General features: G+C 39.8%; 1 protein-coding gene and 1 pseudogene across 1 annotated transcript; both read left to right on the top strand.

Annotated features, from left to right (window-relative positions):
* The first annotated feature begins 1,664 nt into the window (after positions 1 to 1,664).
* Positions 1,665 to 17,546, top strand: SULT6B1 (sulfotransferase family 6B member 1). The gene is given in 7 exon segments (XM_027623829.2): positions 1,665 to 1,863; positions 3,132 to 3,244; positions 7,386 to 7,475; positions 8,346 to 8,472; positions 12,178 to 12,272; positions 14,897 to 15,053; positions 17,416 to 17,546. Coding segments are annotated over 7 exon segments (912 nt in total).
* A 1,412-nt stretch (positions 17,547 to 18,958) lies between these two features.
* Positions 18,959 to 19,723, top strand: LOC113937936 (annotated as a pseudogene).
* The last annotated feature ends 2,080 nt before the right edge of the window (positions 19,724 to 21,803 follow it).

The following is a 21,803-nucleotide window of genomic DNA, read 5'->3' as shown; positions in this document are numbered from 1 at the left end:
CGTCTTCCCACCCACCTCCCCTCCAAGAACCCTCAGTTTGTTTCCAAGAGCCATATGCTTCTTGATTCTTGCTTCCCTGCTTTACTAATCAGACTAGAGTTCAATCACCCTAGACATTTTTGGTCACCAAGTTTTTTTTTCTCTCGCTCTCTCTTTCTCCCTCTTTCTCTCTCAACCTCTCAATCTCTCTCTCTTTCCAGAATTCTCTCTTCTCCCCCTCCGCCGCCCGGTATAAGTCCATAGCCTAGAAAAAAAATGAAAAGAAAAAACATTAAGAGGGAACAATGTCTTTAATCTCAAGGAAAGGAGCTTTAAACAAACCTCCTGTGCTGATGCCACCAGGAAGTGTGAGCCAAGCCAGGGCGGTGCCCTCTAAGTGGTCCCCCATCACTTATGTCAGGCCTGGGTGGATCGAGGAGCTAAACAGAAAATGGGATTGTACAGAACTGGAGGCCCACCTGCACTCGAAAGCACACCAGTGCAAATGTATCATATAATCTAGGTAATTACACATTCATGCTGTTTACCTCCACCATGCATGCAGACAATTAAGAGTCAAGTGGGGGAGGGGCACCTGACTGGCTCAGTTGGTGGAATACAATCAGGGCTGTGAGTTGGAGCCCCACACTGGGTGTAGAGAATACTTTAAAAAATAAAATCTTAAGAAAAAAATAAGAGTCAAGTAGGTAGAACTGTAAGACTGACAGCCCGCCCTCAGCCTAGGGAGACTAAGAAGAATCAGAGCTCACAATCAGCCCCCCAAATCCTCCTATAATTACAGGCATTAGTATCAAAACAGGATCCAGGCATATTGTTGTTTTTTTTTTTTTATCATTTTACTCATTAAGAAGCAAGCAAAGGACAACAGCAACATGTGAATTAATGCCTTAAATTCTACCTTCCCCAGGAAAACAAAGACTATAATGTAAGGGACAATCCCACTAAGCAGCTTGGCGGGGAGTCCAGTCTTACTCCTTTTCTTTTCTGGGAGGGAGATTCTGAAATACACAACCTTCCCACCTACAGTGAATAGCATCCCATTGTTATGTAAGTAATAAGATCTCCAACAGGGATGTGGTTTATGGAAATATGAAAATAGTAGGACAGTCAGATATTCCAATTTTACCTTTTGAAAAACATTTTAAAAATACATTATTACAAATATAATGAAACCCAGAAACCTATCCAACTAGGAACCCTCTCTGGTCTGTTCTTTCCCCGCTGTAAAATGGAGATTAAAAGTTGCTCTCCTACATCTACCACCTGACTCAGTAAGGTATGTTCTGTTGACATACAAAATTTCCTCAATTCTGTGATGGAAAATTGTCTGATTCAGTTAAAGAACTGTTTCTTAGAAAGTTAATATCTGTTATCTTCTGGTAATGGATTCTATTCTTACTTTCCTTGGGAGGATTGTCTATGATGGTAATATAATCAACCCCTGGGGTTATATTCCCTGATCCTCACGCTGCTCTGCACCTGCGGTTTGCCTTTTGTCAGAGGTGGGCGTGCAAACCGGCAGGTGGGGGGGGAGGGGGGGAGAATTCAATGATTTATTTCTCATGTGAACTGGGGGAGCCCTTTATTCCACCTCCTGAAACTCCATTAAAAGCCGTTGCTGTCCCTGGACGACCACAGAACAGGTTCATCAGCAGGGAGCCAGCATGGCCAGGAAGTCCAAATTTATTGACTACATTGACGAAGCTTTGGAAAAATCAAAAGAAACTGCACTTTCTTGCTTGTTTTTCACTCATCAGGGAATTCCGTACCCAATCACCATGTGCACCTCAGAAACTTTCCAGGCCTTGGACACCTTTGAGGCCAGAAGTGATGACATAGTGCTCGCATCTTATCCAAAGTGTGGTAAATGACAAATCATTTTCTACAAGGGCACTTTCTCATCGTGAGTAGTTGGGCAGGGTGCAAAGCCAAGGTCGGGGAGGAGGGCAGTTCATCGCTGCATGAAGCTAGCCAGAAAGCAGTGGGAGGATGATCAAGACGGTCAAGAGCAGGGGCGCCTGGGTGGCTCAGTCGGTAAGCGTCTGCCTTCGGCTCAGGTCATGGTCCCAGGGTCCTGGGATCGAGCCCTACATCGGGCTCCTTGCTCCTCGGGAAGCCTGCTTCTCCCTCTCCTACTGCTTGTGTTCCCTCTCTCGCTGTGTCTCTGTCAAATAAGTAAATGAAATCTTAAAAAAATAAAAAGACGGTTAAGAGCATAACTTGTGAAATCAATCACTAGAACTGCTAGATTTAGAAACCTCGGTGTCTGAGGGAGGAGGTCTGCTGGATGATGGATGCAGAAAGGATTCATGGTGGGGCTAGCTACCAGAAAGGTGAATGCAGGGAAGTCCATTTGCTATCAAGCACTGACAACAGTAAAGATTTTCATCTTGATTCTCGACTAAAGACAAAAGCATGCCCTTATCTATAATACATATGATGATTTCCACGTAATAGATTATTTTTCAGGATCAAACATCATCAATCCTTTAGTTTTGCAAACCAGTTTTACATGGTGATTCATCAATGGAGGATGAGACATTAAGAATCTAAATTCTCCTATTTCATAAAATCTCACAATCTACTTTTGATTTTTTTTAACTGGCATCATGTATTATTTCCCTTATGTTAATGAATATTTTCTATAGGAGTATTATAATTTTGATTTTATTAAAACCCAGCATCGATTAACAGAAAAATATCACTTAGGTTTATTAAAGCCATCTTCATCTGATATTTTTCTGTTAATCGATGCTGGGTTTTAATAAAATCAAAATTATAATACTCCTATAGAAAATATTCATTAACATAAGGGAAATAATACATGATATATAATAAAAAATCATTTCTATAACATAACATTGTTCTGTAAGGAACATATGATAGATTCAAGAAACATTGCCACTTGTTAAAGGAAAAATCTGAAAAATAAGATAACTTGAATTTTGTACTAACATAAGAAGTGCTGTTTCCACAAAACTCTGTTTCTTTTATAGCCCAGTTTATTTCAGATGTACATTGCACATACCACAGGATGGCTGTAGGTTTTAATTTTTATGATATATATGTGAAAGTAACATGCCTTTGCTATATCAAGACTCCTTAATGAGCTTTCTTTGTTTTTCTTACAGGTTCAAATTGGATTCTCCACATCATTAGTGAATTGATATTTGCTGAATCTAAAAAAAAGTATGAATATCCAGAATTCCCAATTCTTGAATGTGGGGACCCAGAAAAATACCAGGTTAGTACAAAACAGCCTTTAAACTTATAGTAAATTATCATAGAAAGAATTCTTCCGTTTGGGGGATATTTTTAGTTTTGTGTTCAGAAAGTACAGTACTTAAATCATGGCAGCTTATTTTGTGCTTACCGTATTATCCCAGCACTTTTCAAGGATTATCTCATTTCATGGTGAAATAACCTCATCACGATTTTACAAAAGATAAAACCATTAGAAACTTACCCAAGGTCAAGGGGCTAATAAATGGCAGGGCCAGGATTTGAACCCAAGTTTTCCGATTCGAGCTTCTTAACCTCTGCACAGCCGACTTATAAAAGAAAAATAGGAGGGAAAGCAAGCCGAGAAACCTGAAGAAAAATTAAAACCAGGGGTGCCTGCCTGGCTCGTTCAGTAGAGCATGTGACTCTTGATCTCAGGGTTGTAAGTTTGTAGCCCCATTTGGATGTAGAGATTACTTAAAAAATAAAATCTTAGGGGCGTCTGGGTGGCTTAGTCGTTAAGCATCTGCCTTTGGCTCAGGTCATGATCCCAGGGTCCTGGGATCGAGCCCTGCATTGGGCTCCCTGCTCAGTGGGGAGACTGCTTCTCCCTCTGCCGCTCCCCCTGCTTGTGTTCCCTCTCTCGCTGTGTCTCTCTCTGTCAAATAAATAAAATCTTTAAAAAAAAAAAAATCTTAGGGGAGCCTGGGTGGCTCAGTCAGTTAAACAGCCAACTCTTGGTTTTGGTTCAGGTCATGATCTCAGGGTCTTGAGGTTGAGCCCCAGTCTGGCTTGGCACTCAGTGTGAAGTCTGCTTGTCTCTCTCCCTACCCCGACACCCGCTTCCCCCACCGCCTGGCATATGCTTTCACACTTTTGCAAATAAGTACAATCTTTATTTAAAAAAAAAAAATCTTAAATAAAAATAAAAAGCAAAATCTTAAAAAAAAATTAAAACAAAAAAGCTTTGTCTCTGAAGACAGAGAATTGGGTGGGATGCCAACAGGAGGGTTCCTCTAAGGCCCAGATAATCCTACCCTCAGTTTATGTCAGCAGTCCCCAGAGGTTTCCAGGAAGACATTACCTTTAATGTCCCTGCCTCCGGGATGACTCAAGTAGTAGCTGAGAGAGTAAGTCACTGGTGTGTGTAAAGGTTCTAACAGGTCATCCTACCTGTTCTAATTCACCTTACCATATATTATTACTCACTTTATCAGTATAATTAAGTGGGGCTTGGGTGTGAGACAGGATGCGCTGGTCCCTGCCAGGGAAGGCAAGAAAAAGGTGGGAGGAAGGATCTGCCTGAGGACTTCAGGGCTCGGATAGGACAGGTGAGAGGAAGACCATCCCTGGCCCTGCCTAGACACACCAGAAATGCATTCGGGAAGGGAAAGCTGTATTCAAGGGGGAACCACAGTCTCAGCAAAACTTTGAGAAGTGTTTACTACCAAGACTCCCAACAAGCAGACGGAAGAGCTGGGTTACTAAGAAATAAGTCATTGAATTGAGACTTAGAAAGTGGTTTCTGGAAAATGACAGAGACACTTGGCATGATGACAAATATAAACTGAAAAGTTGGATCTTAGGTGGAAGGAAGCCCATTTCCGTGGATCGGACTAAAGTCACAAAAAATCGCATGCAAATGAGATGTACGTGGACTGAGGGGTGGGCTGGAGTGGGGGGTAAGTGTGCATCCTGCCTGTGGTTGGCTGCAACCTCAGGAGGTATCCGAGGCGCTAGCAGCCACATCAGGGCCCAGACGTGGGCGGTCAGGACTGGCTCAGGATGTGTGGACAGGAGTCTTCAGCAGCTTTTTCCTACGTAAGAAACGATGGGCCAATGAAAAGCCCCACTGGTTTCCCCCTGTCCAGGCCATTGCATAACATTTTTTCTAAAGAGGGTGTTTAGCATCAACTTTACAATTGATGCTAACATTTACCCAGTTTTCCAGCTTTTCTGAAAAGTAAACTCTATACCCAAAGTGGGGCTCGAACTCACAACCTGGAGATCAAACGTTGCATGTTCTGACTGAGCCACCGAGGCGCCCCTATTTTAAAATGGAAATCAGTAAGAAGATGAGATTTACTCAGCAGTTACTCACTTTACAGAAGACTTTCCTAAAATACATATATTTTCCTGGGATGCCTGGCTGTCTCAGTTGGTGGAACATGCAACTTGATATCAGGGTTGTGGGTTAGAGCCCCACATTGGGGCATAGAGATTACTTAAAACATAAAATAAAATAAACATACAGTCTTTACGTTGCTTATAGTTTGGCCATATTACATTTTCATCGACATTTTATTATATGCATATCAGTTTTGTTACAGTTATTTCTCATTTTCTCCCTGGGTATTTTTCTAATCCTTTTAGGAACTTTACCATTTCTCATATGTCTTGTGATTTTTGGCCGTGCAGTGTAGTGGAAACAGCACACTACAACTTAATCGGAAAATCACCACCTGTGCGATTTTGTACAAAGCACTTAAAACCTCAAAGCCTATTATTAATCTCTAAAATGGGGGTTATAATACCCACCTGAGAGGATTGCTGTGAATGAATGTAAAAGTGACATTCAAAACTAAAAATTAGGACAGTTTGATATAAATTAAGTATTATGACTATTAATCACCACTTGGACCCATATCATTGACTTAAATTTTTTTTAAAGATTTTATTTATTTATTTGACAGCGAGAGACACAGCGAGAGAGGGAACACAAGCAGGGGGAGTGGGAGAGGGAGAAGCAGGCTTCCCGCTGAGCAGGGAGCCCGATGTGGGGCTCGATCCCAGGACCCTGGGATCATGACCTGAGCTGAAGGCAGACGCTTAACAACTGAGCCACCCAGGCACCCCTTAAATTTTTTTTTTAAAAAACCTCATTTTATTTTTTGCCCTTGCTTGAGTTGGAATCTCCACTAAGTTTTTACAGAACAATTGGCTATAAATATCTAAATATCATTTTATCACTGGAAATAATGTGACCAAGCAGTGAGTGACCTCTACAAGTGTGGAAATAAACTTGAAGCTTAGGCCATATAACGTACTAAAGGCCTAATATTAAGATGAAACCCTTACCCCTGGCAGATTAAGCAGATAACTTCATTTTTTAAATTATCAGTGGAAGTGGATACACACACACAAAGAATCAATGACTGAGTCCTCACACTGACAAGAATTTCTCTTGTAAAATATTTCTCAGATATTCAAGTGACTGTGCACTTTCAGGTTCTGTTGGGATATTTGAATGGAAATTTAAAATTTTGTTCATTTATTTGTTTATTTATTTGAGAGAGAGAGAGAGAGAGCATGAGTGGAGTGGGGGTGGGGGAGAGGGAGAAGCAGGCTCCCTGCTGAGCAGGGAGCCCAAGGTGGGCCTTGATCCCAGGACCCGGGGATCATGACCTGAGCTGAAGGCCAAATGCTTAACTGACTGAGCCACCCATATGCCCCTGGAATTCTTTTGGTAAAAAAAAAAAAAGCTAGATATTAAAAACAGGTTTGGAGGAGCTATGAAAAACTTAAATATTTCTGTTAAAGACCTTGACTATAGAAGAGAGCCAAATTAAGTCAAAGAGTAGACCGCAGATTATGAGCTTGTCTTGAACACAAGAATTTGATGTGATTTCGAGAAAAGGTAAACTTTTCAAAAAACGACCAAAAAAAAAAAAAAAAGATAAGCCAGTTCCTATAAGGAAGTCCAAAAGGACGATTTAAATTATTTGTTTATGATTTTCTCCATTCTTCACCCCCACAAAGCAAGAAAACAGAAAAAAATTAAAAATTGGAGGAGGGGCGCCCGGGTGACTCAGTCACTTAAGCATCTGACTCTTGATTTTGGCTCAGGTCATGATCCTAGGGTTGTGAGATAGAGCCCAGCAGCCCCCCCGCCCCTCCCCCGCCCCCCGCAGGGATCCCTGCTGGGGGTGGAGACTGCTTAAGATTCTCTCTCCCCCTCTACCCTTCCCCCACCCCTGTGCGCAAGCGCACTCTTCTTTTCTCTCTCTCTAAAACAAAAAACAAAACAAAACAAAAATTGGAGGAGGAAATGGAAAAAGCATAACAATAGCGATGCTTGAAACTACCATTCAGATACTACACTTAAGGATGATTGACCATAAGACACACACACACACTTTCACTTTATTGTGTATATTTTTAAGAGAATGAAACAATTTCCATCGCCAAGGATTTTGGCAACTCACCTCCATTATGACAAATTACCTGGGTCCATCTTCAAGAATAAAGCCAAGGTGAGTGTCCCTTCTTACTCATATTTCAATTTGAAGTTTTTAACGTCTAGATATTGCCTTTCTGAGCTATGTGATGAAGTTTGCATCTTTAGAATTTTAATAAATGAACTGTGAGATTTAGTATTTCTTATGTTATTTCTTTCTTCAGATTATATTTGCTATTGTTTCATGCAAAGCAAATGCATTTTCAGCTGGGATATAAAACATATACCTAGAATTGAACATATTTTAAAATCTGTTTTATAGTGAATAGATTTCAGAATCCCACTAAGATATTTAGAGTGTTTACAAAACAGTACAATCTAGGAAAACAAGCAGAAGGGTTTTTTGTTGTTGTTGTTGTTCTTTCTGGTGAGCATTATTTACCTGAGGTCTGAAACATTTTATTTCTGAATTTCACATATAATAGCAAACTTCGTGTCATGCGTACATAACAATAGGTGTGTTGGTTACTCTTATCACTGTTTGATCTTCTCCCACCAAACTCTGAACATTATTTTCATTTTCCTTAATATTATTTTGCAATTTTTACTTGGCGTTTTAACTTCCCAGGTCATGCCCTTATGACGATTCTAACGAGTTTGCTCTTTTTTCCTTTTCGATATCTTCTACATACAACTCTTTTTACTAAGTTCATTAGCAGAAGTTCTCTGCTACAACATCAATGTGCTTTTTCTTCTTTTTTCTCCCTTCTCCCCAAATTTCTCCATCTGCTACCCCCTCTTCTTCAATTTCTTACTGTCCTTCTTTCTCTATATGTTAACAAAATTAAGTCGTATACAGGATTACACAATGATATTGCTCACCCCTTCACTTTTCCAAAGTTCAAAACATAGACCTGAATAAACTAACTTAATTTTCTTTCCCTAGATATTGGTGATATTTCGAAACCCTAAAGATACGGCAGTATCTTTTTTCCATTTCCACAATGATGTCCCTGATATTCCAAGCTATGGCTCTTGGGATGAATTCTTCAGACAGTTCATGAAAGGACAAGGTATAGCTGTTGGCAAAATAATTCTTACTTCAACAGATGACCACATTAAGTACAAAAAAATCAAATGTGTCTTACAGTAAAGAAAGAAGATTAAGGAGGATCCAGGAACCGAAAAGTTGCTTTTAAATGAAGTTTTATAGCACCACTAGTTCTGTTCATCAAACAATAATACATTAGTGTTTTTAAAAATAATTTAGGCAATTCATATGTTGACTATGAGTAGGGGGTGGGCATCGAACAGACATGGGACAGGGGCACCTGGCTGGCTCAGTGGATAGAGCGTGTGACTCTCGAACTCAGGGTTGTGAGTTCAAGCCCCATGTTGAGGGATAGAGATTACCTAAATAAATAAATAAATAAATAAATAAATAAATAAATAAATAAAAACTTAAAAAATAATAATAAAATAAAATTTAAAAATCTTAAAAACCCACACCTAAGATATTCGTTTGCCAGAAAGGAAATCAGCTTTGCTAGACCATGTTGTTGTTTCACCTCTGGTTATTGCTAACTGCAATTACTGATGCTCCAGGTACTAACGTAGGTGTTGTATGTGCATAATTTCGCTTAGGACCGTAACAAACTATGAATAAGGCAGTAGTCGCCCCTTGCACAAGTTAAATCACTTGCCAGGGGTCCCACTGCTTATAGGTACTGGTGACTCTGCCCCCCATGGGTAGAGTGGCCAGAGATTAAAGATGCCTTCTCTGACTCGTGGCTCTCTTGAGTCTTACAGGGAGTAGAAGGCAGAATTAATGCCAGATGACCCTAGAAAGGAAGTTGTTGACAGGTCGCTCCAAGAGGACCACTTTTGAAGGTGACCAGCCCAGCAACCACATGCATGGACACTGGGTGCAGTCAGTACTGGCCCCAAAGGAAAGATGAAGTATGGGGATTGGGGTGTAGGAGAGAAAAAAATAGTGCACGGAAGGTGCTTATGAAGCACCTTGAAGAAAGTTTAGTTTGTCTGGAAACCACTCACTGAGACTGGTTGGAGGAGGCAGTCAAGGCAAGTCTGAAACTGCCCCCCATTGATGACATGAGAGGGCATTTAGTGATGAGAAGCTGTCATCACTGGAACAATCTATCGTAGGAAATCTTTGTGGCTCTAGCCACTCTTTCAGCCTAATTATTTGATTGACAATGATAAAATGTGCTGGGCTTAACTTGAATAAAGTGTCTGCCTTACAAACTTGTTAAATTCAACCCAGGGAGGAAGCTCAACGTACTGGGAAACATACAGGATTTGGAATGAGAGGTCTGGATTGGGCTTCATCACTTACTACTATATATTATAATTAACATTAGAGAGAATAAAATACTTACCACTTACTGAACAATTACTACATGCCAGGCACTATATGCTATCCCTTGCATACGTTTTTAAATTTCATTTCTCATAAGAACCCTACGAGGATAAATACTATTATTGTCCCCGTTTTATAAAGATGGGAATAGAGGCATAAGAAGGTCACGCAGCCATTAAGTAGCAGAACTAGAACATTTTTAGATTAATTAATTAATTTTTAAATTTAAATTCAGTTAATTAACATATAGTGTATTATTAGTTTCAGAGGCAGAGTTCAGTGATTCATCAGTCTTATATAACCCAGTGAGCAGAGCTAGAACTTAAACCCATGTTCAAATCACTCATGCCTCGGTGATTTTGAGCAAGACATTTGATCGCTGTGAACTTTGGTTTCTTTACTTCTAAAGTAAGGAGAAGAGTATCCGACCTACAGGAAGTGGGACAGTATAGCATTTTGTTTGGTAGCCCTAGCTTTTGTGTCAGACAGTTGTCGAAAGATGACAATACCCATAACTTACTAACCCTGTGACCTTGAAGTGGTGACTTAGCTTCTCTGGGTTTCTATTTCCCCATCAACAAAACAGGTTTAAAAATTGTTAAAACCTATCACATTGGATTGCTTTAAAGATTGAAGGATAAAATGTACCAATTAATAGTGTATTTGGAAGAATAGAAAACCTGACCACAGGGGCCTAAATAGATTGTGTTTTATTTTTCTCACTAAACAAGAAGCCTGAAGGTAGGCAGCTGGTTCAGCTGCCCAGCCCAGTGATGTCGGGCCAACACCTCTGACATTCCCTTGGCCTCTCCCTTTTGCCCCTTTTGCAACATACTCTCAAGTTGGCTACTGTCCTTCCAAGCATCCCCTTCAGTTCACGAAGAAGACTTAACAAGACAGCAACAGGTTTGCTAGAAACCTTCCAGCAGACTCCTGCTTGTGTCTTGCTGGCCAACCACAGCTCTGAGAGAGGCTGAAAAACAGGAACCCAAATTCTCACAGTTGGCTTAGACCCAAGCAATCAGTTTGGGTAGCAACAAAAACGGAAGTGTATCGGATATGGGTATGAAACTTACAGAGTTTGCCACAACAAATAAAACATGTAGAAACAGCCTGGCTCAAAGCAAGGGCTTCATGATAATAATAATAATTATGAGAATATTACTATTATTAATGATATAGCAATAATGGTTAAAATTTGTTGAGTGGATACTATAAATCAGGGGCTGTTTTAAGCATCTGATATGTGTTAATTCACTTAAACCTCCTAAAAACCCCATTTTACAGATGAGGATCCTAAGGTACAAAGGGGTTTAGCAAATTGCTCAAAGTCACACAGTCCGCAAGCAGCACAGCTGATCAGTGTCTCGATCTGCACTGTCCAGGATGGGGGCCACTAGCTACATGTGGCAACTGAGCACTTGAAATGTGACAAGTGCAATCGAGGAGCTAAATTTTAAATTTTATTTAATTTGAATTAGCTTAAATTTAAACTTAAAAACAGATACTCAGTTCAGTTATTGGAGACTTTTAAATAAGTTTGGTACAAGTTGAGTGTATGAATCTACTTTTTCAACCAAAGTTTTAGAAGTCGAAAAAATACATCAAGTATTTTTTAAACGATTTTATTTATTTATTTGATGCACAGAGAGAGAAAGAGCACAAGTAGGCAGAGTGGCAGAGGGAGAGGGGAGAAGCAGGCTCCCCACTTGAGCAGAGAGCCCGATGTGGGGCTCGATTGTAATAGAATTTAAATAAAATAAAAATTACAGTTGTGGTTTGCATTAAATTTCTATTGGGCAATGCTGATCTAGATAATATCTGTCTCATCATTTCTTTCTTTCTGGTACTGTCAGTTTTCATGTATCATTCACTATTTCTGAATTATTTTATTCACCTAAATATTCATGAATGTCTGATAGTTTTTATCAAACCACTTTTGCAACTAGCTTAGTTGTGTTATTATTTATGAAAATAATAAGATGAATAGAAATCTGACAATAGGAATGGTTTATGCCAATTCTTTTGGAGCAGAGATTTGTAATAACAAATAAACATCTTGTTTGAGGGGTGCCTAGGTAGCTCAGTCGGTTAAACATCAGACTCTTGATATTGGCTCAGGTCATGATCTCAGGGTCGTGAAATCAAGCCTCTCGTGGAGCCCTTTGGTGGGCTCCTCGGCGAGAAGTCCGCTTCTCTCTCTCTCTCTCTCTCTCCCCCCTCTGCCCCTCCCCCCACTGGCATGTGTGCTCTCTAAAATAAATAAATCTTTAAAAAAAATCTTGTTTGAGCATATACACATATGTATAGTTTATATTTTAGAGCATAAATTAACCATCTATCATTTTAGCCTCAGTTATTTAAAATTCCTTAAGAATTTTTTTCCCTGTGTTTTTAGTTTCTTGGGGAAGTTATTTTGATTTTGCCGTTAATTGGAACAAACATCTTGATGATGAAAACGTTAAGTTCCTATTATATGAAGACCTGAAAAAGGTGAGATTATGATTATTGACATTCTATGGCAAAATTTCTTATAAAATATAACATGGAGCACTTACTTTTAATGTCTGGTTGTGTGAATATTGTATTCAGTTAAAAAAAAAGAATATTCCAAATATGTGGGAGAGGCTAGGAAAAAAATACAATGCATAGGGGCTTAGGTTGTTTATTAAACAGAAATAAAATAATGGTTAGCAACTTATGATTAAGAGTGGCTGCTTTATTTTCTGCTATGATAGATGGTCCAATTTAAGAATGGCAAAAATAGTAGGTAGGTTTCAGTTGAGATTTAATTGAATATGCATTTGGCTGTGAATTGATTTTTCCATATGATGTTATTTTTTTTAATTGTTTATCCATGAACATTTAGTGAGTGAGTGCTCAGCATTGTTCTAGGCCCTTGTGATACATCAGTGAACAGGCCAGACGAAGTTCACTGCTCTGGAGAAGCTTACCTTCTAGCTGAAGAAGGCAGTGAGAGAGAATGATAAATAATAAACACAATATTTTTTTAATGTTTATAATATTTAAGACAAAAATGGCATAGCTGATTAAGGAAAATTGGAAATGTTAGGTAGGGGTGGGGAACTGGGATGCTGCACATATCCCAGTATAGAATAGGGTAGTTGGCGGAAACCTCATGGAAAGTAAGTGATTTGAGCAAAGATCTAAAGAAGAGAGGGAGTGAGCCAAGTAGGTAATTGGAATAAGAGCTTTCCAGGCATACACAATCAACTGGAGCAAAGGCTCTAAGGTTGGAGTGTTCCTGGCATCATTAAGTGACATGAAGGAGGTGAATGTGGCGGGGTCAGTAGGGTTGAGCCTGGGGAGATTAACCAATGAGAACAGAGGCAAGGGAATGAGGTAGAGTGAAGTATGGGAATCATGTGGCAGGCCATTGAAATTCCTTTGGCTTTCACTCTGAGTGAAATGGGAAGCCATTGTAAGAGAAGAAGAGTGATAGGAATTGGTGTGTTTTTAATAGGTTCATTCTGGTTGGTGTATGAGAACGTACTAGGGAGAAGCAAAGACAGTGTAGAGAAACCCATGAAGGGAGTATTGCAATAGTCCAAGCAAAGGAAGATGATGGCTCAGGCCAGAAGGGGCAGTGGCAGTGATTAGTGGTTGAATTCTGAATATATGTTGAAGAAGAGTTAATAGGATTTCCTGCTGGACTGAACGGAAGAAAGAGTGGTGAGAGAAAAAGAGAAATCAGATAAGACTCCAATATTATTGGCCTGACCAACTGAGAGGATTGAGTTGTCATCATTTGAGTAGGAGATGCCAGTAGGTGAAAGCGAGTTGTGAGAAAGATCAGGGGTTTGGTTTTGGGTATGTTTAGTGTGAGATGTTTATCAGTCATCTAAATGGAGGGGTCAAGTAGGCAGTTGGGTATAAAAGTCTTGAATGAAGAGAGAGTTCTGGGCTGTATAAATTTGGCACATGAGATTACATACCCATGTATGTAAGTTACAGATGGAGAAGAGAAGAAGACCAAGGACTGAGCCCTGGAGTCCCCCATAGAGAGAGTTTGGGAAACAGGGGGAATCAGCAAAGGAGACAGAGGAGTGGCTATTGAGGTAGACAGGAAGCCAGGGTCCTGGAACTCCAGTGAAGAAAGTATGTTAAAAAGAAGGGAGTATGTCAGATGCTTTCTAGTGGAAGTGAGTTCTTAACACCAGTCTCCCCTGAAATTCTTATCAAAGGAAAGTATAACTGAACCTGTCCCTTCCGTTGATAGAGTGCATCTATGAAACATGAAAGAACATACCAATTTAATCTGTTCTCCTTCTAGCCAAGAGTAATGTCTCTAAAACTTGTGTTCTATGGAATGTCAGTGTTGCCCAGATGTTAATAATTCTTGCTTAGAGGTTGCCTATTCAAATGGATTTGGGGACTGCTACTCCTTTGGGACGTTCACACTGTAGCTGGCATAGTAAAGATTCAGAGATCCTGTAGGAAAAACTAACAAAAAGGTTATCTTTATTTAACTGAAAGGATTCCAGACTTATTTGACCTCAACCCTTCACCCTCCTTTTTTTTTTTCATGAAACATCTATAACCACCTTAAAGTAAATTAATGTTCTGTAGAATACAGTTTAAGAAACTGTTCTAGGAGATTTTTGAATCTTCGTGGTCAGGGATACTGTTGAGGAGGTTCATGATTTACAAGGGTATTTAGACAAGATAAATTTCAAGACTCCTAGTTTTTATGATTCCAAAAATTAGACTTTCGTAATGGAATTAAACATAGAATTCAGAAGAAAAGAGAATTGGAACGAGCACGTACAATTACATTAATTTCCTCAGCTCATCTAGACTGGTGCTTTTTAGTATCACCTTAGATAAGATTCTTACCTACTACTTAACGCTTACTGTCATTATTTGTATCCTGAAGAGTTCAGGAAGAGTCATACATTGAAACTACAAAGTAAAATCAATACAGAATATCATGTAGGGCCATCTTGAATATTGATATAGAAGTATCAAGGGAAGTCTAAAGATAGTGAGATAAATAGAGAGCTAAGCTTAATAAATCCATTCTGGCTAAGAAGCCTGTCTTTGCTATGGCATGATTCCCATACAAAGAAGTTTATCCTTGAAAATTTTGTCTTCAGAACCTGGCTGCTGGAATAAAACAAATTGCTGAGTTCTTTGGATTCTCTTTAACTGGGGAGCAGATTCAAACCATGTCAGCCCAGAGTACCTTCCAAGCAATGTGAGCAAAGTCCCGGGAAACACATGGTGCTGTTGGCCCGTTTCTGTTCTGCAAAGGTAAAGTCGCCCTGGTTTCTGGGACACCCACAATTTGCATGTAATAGGCAATCCACATAACTAGACCTTAAGTTAATACGGGATTTCCTTTTTCTCTCCCTCAACAAGAAGTTTGACACAGTCAGTTCAGAACTAGTCTGGCAGGTCTGCAATATCTAGGTTCCTTCTACCTTTCTGCTTGTCACTTTGTGATGGCAAGATAGCAGCCAGAACACTGCCATTACATTAAAATTAAAGTATTATTTTATTAAAATAAGGGACTAGCAAGAGACAGAATTAAGTGTATTAGCTGAGTGGGGTCCCTTTAAAGAACTTTGTGGGAAGCCTCATCAGTAACTTTGTACACTTCATTGGCCACCTCTCTCTGCCCTGTTGCCTGGGAACTGTGATTTTTTTTTTTAAGGTGGGAACATTATTACTAAATTAAAATCGGGGTTTTGTTAATAAGGAAGGAAGAGATAATGAGTATTGGATAGGCAACTAGCTATGTCTGTCACTTGATGATTTTACCTAAATTTCATTAAAGCATTCTAATTTCTTACATAAATTTATGATAATATAGCTTAGGGATTACCAGGCTTTTTAGTTGCATATATAACAAAAGTATAATGTGATTTAGAACCAGCACACATCACAACGACAACTATCATTTATCAGGCATCTATCGTGTGTTAGACCTTTTGCTGGGCATAAATTTTATAGCAAAAAAAAAAGATATTGATTCCTTAATTTTACTAATGTGGGCACCACAGCTCAGGGTTATTAATTTGTCCATTGCCACAAAGCTAATAATTGATGGAGTCAGGATTTGAACATGGGTTTACTTGACTCTACTACACTTTATCAAATGAAGACCCATTTAAAATCCTCACTGTGAATGGAACATTGAATATAAATCTGGCTTTGGTTTGATTCCTGAATTTATCCCTGATTTTTATGCCTTGTTTGATGAACTTTAAAGGAGGGGAAAAAATAGGACTTTTCTGTACATTGTTAATCAAGCACTATTCAGAACAGAAAAATTCAAAAATAAAGTAATAATTTAAAATTTTTACAATATTCCTCGTAGAAAATTCAGAAAGCACGGGAAAATGTGCAAAAGCATTAAAAATTATCCACATTTCTCCCACCAGAGGCATGTTTAACTTTTTTGGCATATTTCTTCCAGCCTTACTCTGTGATGTCAGCGGATGACATTTGTAAACAGTTTTGTGTTTTACGTTATTCCCTTCATATATCTAAGCATTTCCTCCTGTCATCAAACCCTCTTAATAAACAGACATTTCAAATGGCTATGCAACAAGGAACTTGCACCTTCAACCCAAATCACCAAAAGATTCTAAAGAAAGAAGTAATTTCCTTTGTTTTTAAAAGTAATAAGAAAAACATTTACTAATCTCAGGAAAATAATAACTTCCTGCAAAATTTTCAGTATCTGAGGTCTTCACAAAAACCTGCTGTAAAATGACAACTTCTCAAGGGGAAAAGTATTTAAAAGACTTCACAGAGAAAAAAAATGACTCTCAAAAAGTGGAATTTTAGGTCTCAAGGCTTGAGACAGGGGTGGGGATAGATCATTGAAGTCTATTGTCCCCTCAGTGATGTAAAAAGCACATCACCTCCCATGCCACCAATGGGGAAGCCCCAGTGATACTGTTAATTTTACAAGACTTACATTCGTTCTTAAGACTAATTTTCTTCATGTGTCATTTTCACATTTCAAAGTGAAATGCCGCACTGAAAAATGGTAAAATCGAGAAGAAATAGTGGGGGGGGGATGGGCAAAAGGGGTGAAGGGGAGTGGGGAGGTACACATCTCTGGTTATGGAATGAATACGTCACAGGAATAAAAGGCACAGCATTAGGAATACAGCTCGGTGGAACTGTAAGGTGTTGCATACAGGTGACAGAAGGGAGCTATACTTGTGATGAGCACGGCATCACTTAGAGAGTTGTTGAACCTGAAACCAATGTAACACTGTGTGTCAACTACACCTAAATAAAAATAAAAATAAAAATAAAATAAAGTAGCTAAAAAAATCAGGAAGAAATATTCTTTTTTTATTTTATTTTATTTTATCATGTTATGTTAGTCACCATACATCATTAGTTTTTGATGTGATGATCCTCGCTTCGTTGTTTTCGTATAACACCCAGTGCTCCATGCAGTACGTGCCCTCTTTAATACCCATCGCCAGGCTAACCCATCCTCCCACCCCCCTCCCCTCTAGAACCCCCAGTTTGTTTCTCAGAGTCCATAGTCTCTCGTAGTTCATCTCCCCCTCCGATTTCCCCCAAAAAAAGAAGATAGAAAGAAATATTCTAACAGATGTCCGGGTCTGTTGTTTTGTGTGTGTTGCAGGTGAAGTTGGCGATTGGAAAAATTTGTTCAGTGAAACTCAGAACCAGGAAATGGATGCAAAATTCAAAGAGTGCTTAGCAGGCACTTCCCTAGGAGCAAAGCTGAAGCATGAATCCTATTGCCAAGCTTGATTTCTGGTTAATGCTGCAGGCATGGATATTTTATTTTGATGAATAACAATTAAATTTAAATAATGAAATAAGAAGTTAATCAAAGAACCAAATAATGAAAATTCAATAACATTTAGATATAAATAACATGAATTTAATAATACTGACAACATTTGAAGTTTCTGAACTCAGACTTGTTTGCTCGCTTTTGGGGGAAAGGCCATTTAGCTGTCCAAAGGGGATAGTCTCGCTAATGGGGGATGCTGGGCTTTTCACTTCTTTCATGCTCTGGGTTCACATCAGAGCATAAGCAGATATTATCAGAAACACACATAAATCGGTGTTTGAGTGTAGATGAGACAGCTCTCCCAATGATGCACAAATTTTTGTCCTCCCAGAATAATTCCTCTATCTCTCACTGAGGATCAAAGCACTTGTGGTGGCTGTCTCAAACTTACTATTGGGGGGAAATGTAATTCCAGCTCAGCACTGAAGTCCGATGACTAAATCCTGTCCTCATATGATTCAAGGAAAATGCATTGCTCATCTACTCTGTACATGTCTCTGTAGGAGGCCCTACGGAGGCCCCTCTCTTAAGGGGCTTTATATTTCTAGTTAACACAACGTTTAGTTCAAAGCTAAATATTAGAGATTGTGTTATTGTGGCATAAAGGCTTTTCTACCACAGAGGCCCAGGTAGTCATGTGGAATTTACAAGAGAAGGTAAAGCATGTTCTGGAAAAAAACCTTTTAACAATCCTTAATCTTTACATCTTTACTTCTTTACCGTTAAGAATAGAATGGTTCATAGAAGTTAGATAAAATTGCTTTGAGAAAGACTGCAGGGCTACTATTTCTGGTAGTATTGTGGATGACATAAACTAAAAACCCTTCCTTCAGAACACCAAGAAAGACTGGATAAAAATTCTTAAAAATTCTTAAAAATTCTTTTAGTTGATGAGGGCACCTGGGTGGCTCAGTCGGTTAAGCATCTGCCTTCGGCTCAGGTCATGATCCCAGGGTCCTGGGATCGAGCCCCGCATCGGGCTCCCTGCTCAGCGGGGAGCCTGCTTCTCCCTCTGCCTCAGCCTGCCACTCCCCCTGCTTGTGCTCTCTCTCTCTGTCAAATAAATAAATAAAATCTTAAAAAAAAAAGAATCCTCTCTTCCTCTGCTTTCTACTGTAAACCAATTTGTGTTTGATTTTATGTTTATTACATCAAAAGCATCCTAACTGATCTAATATTCTAAAAACCACTTCTTGGTAAAAAAGTCACTTCATTCACTAATTTATTCAATAAATCTTTATTGAGTGCCTACTATGTGCAGCGCTGTACTGGAAATGTGATGTTGGGCAAAAACCATACTATGTCCTTAAGTGTTTAAATAGAAATGAATTTCTTTAAAAAAAAAAAAAAGATTTTTCCTCTTTTCCAGCTGGAACCATGGAGGGTGCAGAAGAGAAGAAAAAGAAGGTTCCTGCTGTGCCAGAAACCCTTAAGAAGAAGCGAAGGAATTTCGCAGAGTTGAAGATCAAGCGTCTGAGGAAGAAGTTTGCTCAGAAGATGCTTCGAAAGGCAAGAAGGAAGCTTATCTATGAAAAAGCTAAGCATTACCACAAGGAATATAGGCAGATGTACAGAACTGAGATTCGAATGGCAAGGATGGCAAGAAAAGCTGGCAACCTCTGCAGAACCCAAATTGGCATTTGTCATCAGGATCAGAGGTATCAATGGTGTGAGCCCAAAGGTTCGAAAGGTGTTGCAGCTTCTTCGCCTTCACCAGATCTTCAATGGCACCTTTGTTAAGCTCAACAAGGCTTCAGTTAACATGCTAAGGATTGTGGAACCTTATGTAGCATGGGGGTACCCAAATCTGAAGTCAGTGAATGAATTGATCTACAAGCGTGGTTATGGCAAAATCAACAAGAAGCGAATTGCCCTGACAGATAACACATTGATTGCCCGATCTCTTGGTAAATATGGCATCATCTGCATGGAGGATCTGATTCACGAGATCTATACTGTTGGAAAACATTTCAAAGAAGCAAACAACTTTTTATGGCCCTTCAAATTATCTTCTCCATGAGGGGGAATGAAGAAAAAGACCACCCATTTTGTAGAAGATGGAGATGCTGGTAACAGGGAAGACCAGATCAATAGGCTTATTAGAAGGATGAACTAAGGTATCTGCCATGATTATTTTTGTAATCTGGTCAGTTAATAAATGACTACTCTCATGGAAAAAAAAAGATTTATTTGTTTATTTTGGAGAGGGGGGAGGGGCGAAGGGAGAGGGGGAAGAGAGAATCTCAGGCAGACTTCCTGCTGAGCTGAGCACGGAGGCCCTCACCACTGGATCTCATGACCCATGAGATCATGACCGGAGCTGAGACCAAGAGCCAGATGCCCAACCGACTGAGCCACCCAGGTGCCCCCCTCATTTTTTAAAAAAGATTTTATTTATTTATTTAAGAGAGAGCGAGCACGGGGCGGGGGAGGGCAGGGGCAGAAGGAGAGGGAGAGAGAATCTTAGACAGACTCCCTGCTGAGCTCAAAGCCTGACACAGAGCTCAACCCCACGACCCTGAGAGCATGACCCAAGCCAAAATCAAGAGTCAGCCACTTAATTGACTGCACTGCCCTTCTTTTAACAGACTTGTCTAGGATGTGTCTGGTTCAGGTGAGGCTTGATCCAGAGCTCAGACAAGGACCTGATTCCTAATCTTCACTTCTCAACTCTACTCTCTCAGTGTAGGCTCCGTGTCCAGGGAGGTTTCTCCTGGTGCAGTACCGGAAACAGAAACCACTGTAAGAATGTCGAGCGTAATGATTTAGTAGGAAATGAACGTGTATGTGTTGGAAGGGATGGCAGAATGGAGACTTCCACTGTATCTGCCATCCAGAGTTCTGCCACCACAGATGCCCCATGCCCTCGGAGCACTGACAAGGGCACCTGGAGTCCAGTTCCTGTATACACCACTGAGCACAGGTGCTTGCTTGTCAGCTCGTTCTGTCACAGAAGGGTGGTCTTTTCCTCCCCTCCATCTTCCAGATCTTGCACCACTGTTCATCAGTCATTGGCAGAACTAAAATTATGTGCAGAATTTTAACTCCATAGAAATCTGGAAAATGTGATTTTAACCTTCCATACATTATAACCCAGGGGATAGGGAGACATAGAAGGGAGTGAGAATGGAAGCTAAATAAAAATTAACAATATCTAGTGCAGCCCACAGCTTCCACTAATAATCTTTCAAGCCAACAACAGAACTCTGTTCCCACCTAATGCTGCTGTTCCCTCCTTCAAACGAAAACATGCTTATCCTATCCCCCGAATCTTTACACCCAATGCTATGTGATGTTCCTTCCTTTTCTCTTTTAGGCACAAATTCCACCTTAAGACACTCTAACTTAAAGACCATTTTATAAAATTCACCACCAGCAGCAAATCTCATATAAAAGGAAAAGGTAAAGCAATTAAAAGAAGTTCATTAATACCTAAAAAAAAAGCAAAGAAGAAAAATGTGTAGCTTCTACAGTCCTTTATTCTGCAGTAGGAAATGAAACCACAGATGGTGTTTATTACTTCCTTATTCATTGTTCTCTTTGCCCTCAGAAATATTCCCAGCCAGTAGGGTGACACAAACCTTCAATCCTGAAGGATTTGAGCCCCAAACAGTCCTTCCTTGTTGAACAGCTATAGATTTCCATTAACATGTAACACTGAACAGGAAATTACTAGAAGCAACTGTGGAGGAACTCCTGGGTTGAAGACATGCTTGACCCTGACTCTGTTGTGTGGCTGCATCACTGTTTTCCCTTATCAACCCCCCAGCCAATTCAGTAACCCCTTTATTTCCTTGCTGGCCTGATGGCAATATCCAGCTAGAGTTTCAAATTCCTATTCAAAGAATTATGTGTCCCCTAGTGGAAACACAGCCCAATGTCATAGGAATAGGAAACACTATTTTGCAAGTGCATAACCAGGTTTAATTTTTATTTTATTTTTTAAAAGATTTTATTTATTTATTTGAAAGAGAGAGAGTGTGTGGGCAGGTGCACAAGCTGGGGGAAGAGGGAGAGAGAGAAGCAGACTCCCTGCTGAGCAGGGAGCCCAACACTGGCTGATCCCAGGACCCTGAGATTATGATCTAAGCCAAAGGCAGATGCCTAACTGATTGAGCCACCCAGGTGCCCCTGACTAGGTTTAATTTTGGGACACAACCCTCTCACTTTTACTATTGCCTGAGTTCATGTGTCCTGGCCATGAAAAAAAA

This window comes from Zalophus californianus, chromosome 8 (genome assembly GCF_009762305.2).
Source record: "Zalophus californianus isolate mZalCal1 chromosome 8, mZalCal1.pri.v2, whole genome shotgun sequence".
In the NCBI taxonomy this organism is placed as follows: domain Eukaryota; kingdom Metazoa; phylum Chordata; class Mammalia; order Carnivora; family Otariidae; genus Zalophus; species Zalophus californianus.
Note: the sequence above shows the minus strand (reverse complement) of the source record. Positions and strands in the feature narration are given on the sequence as shown.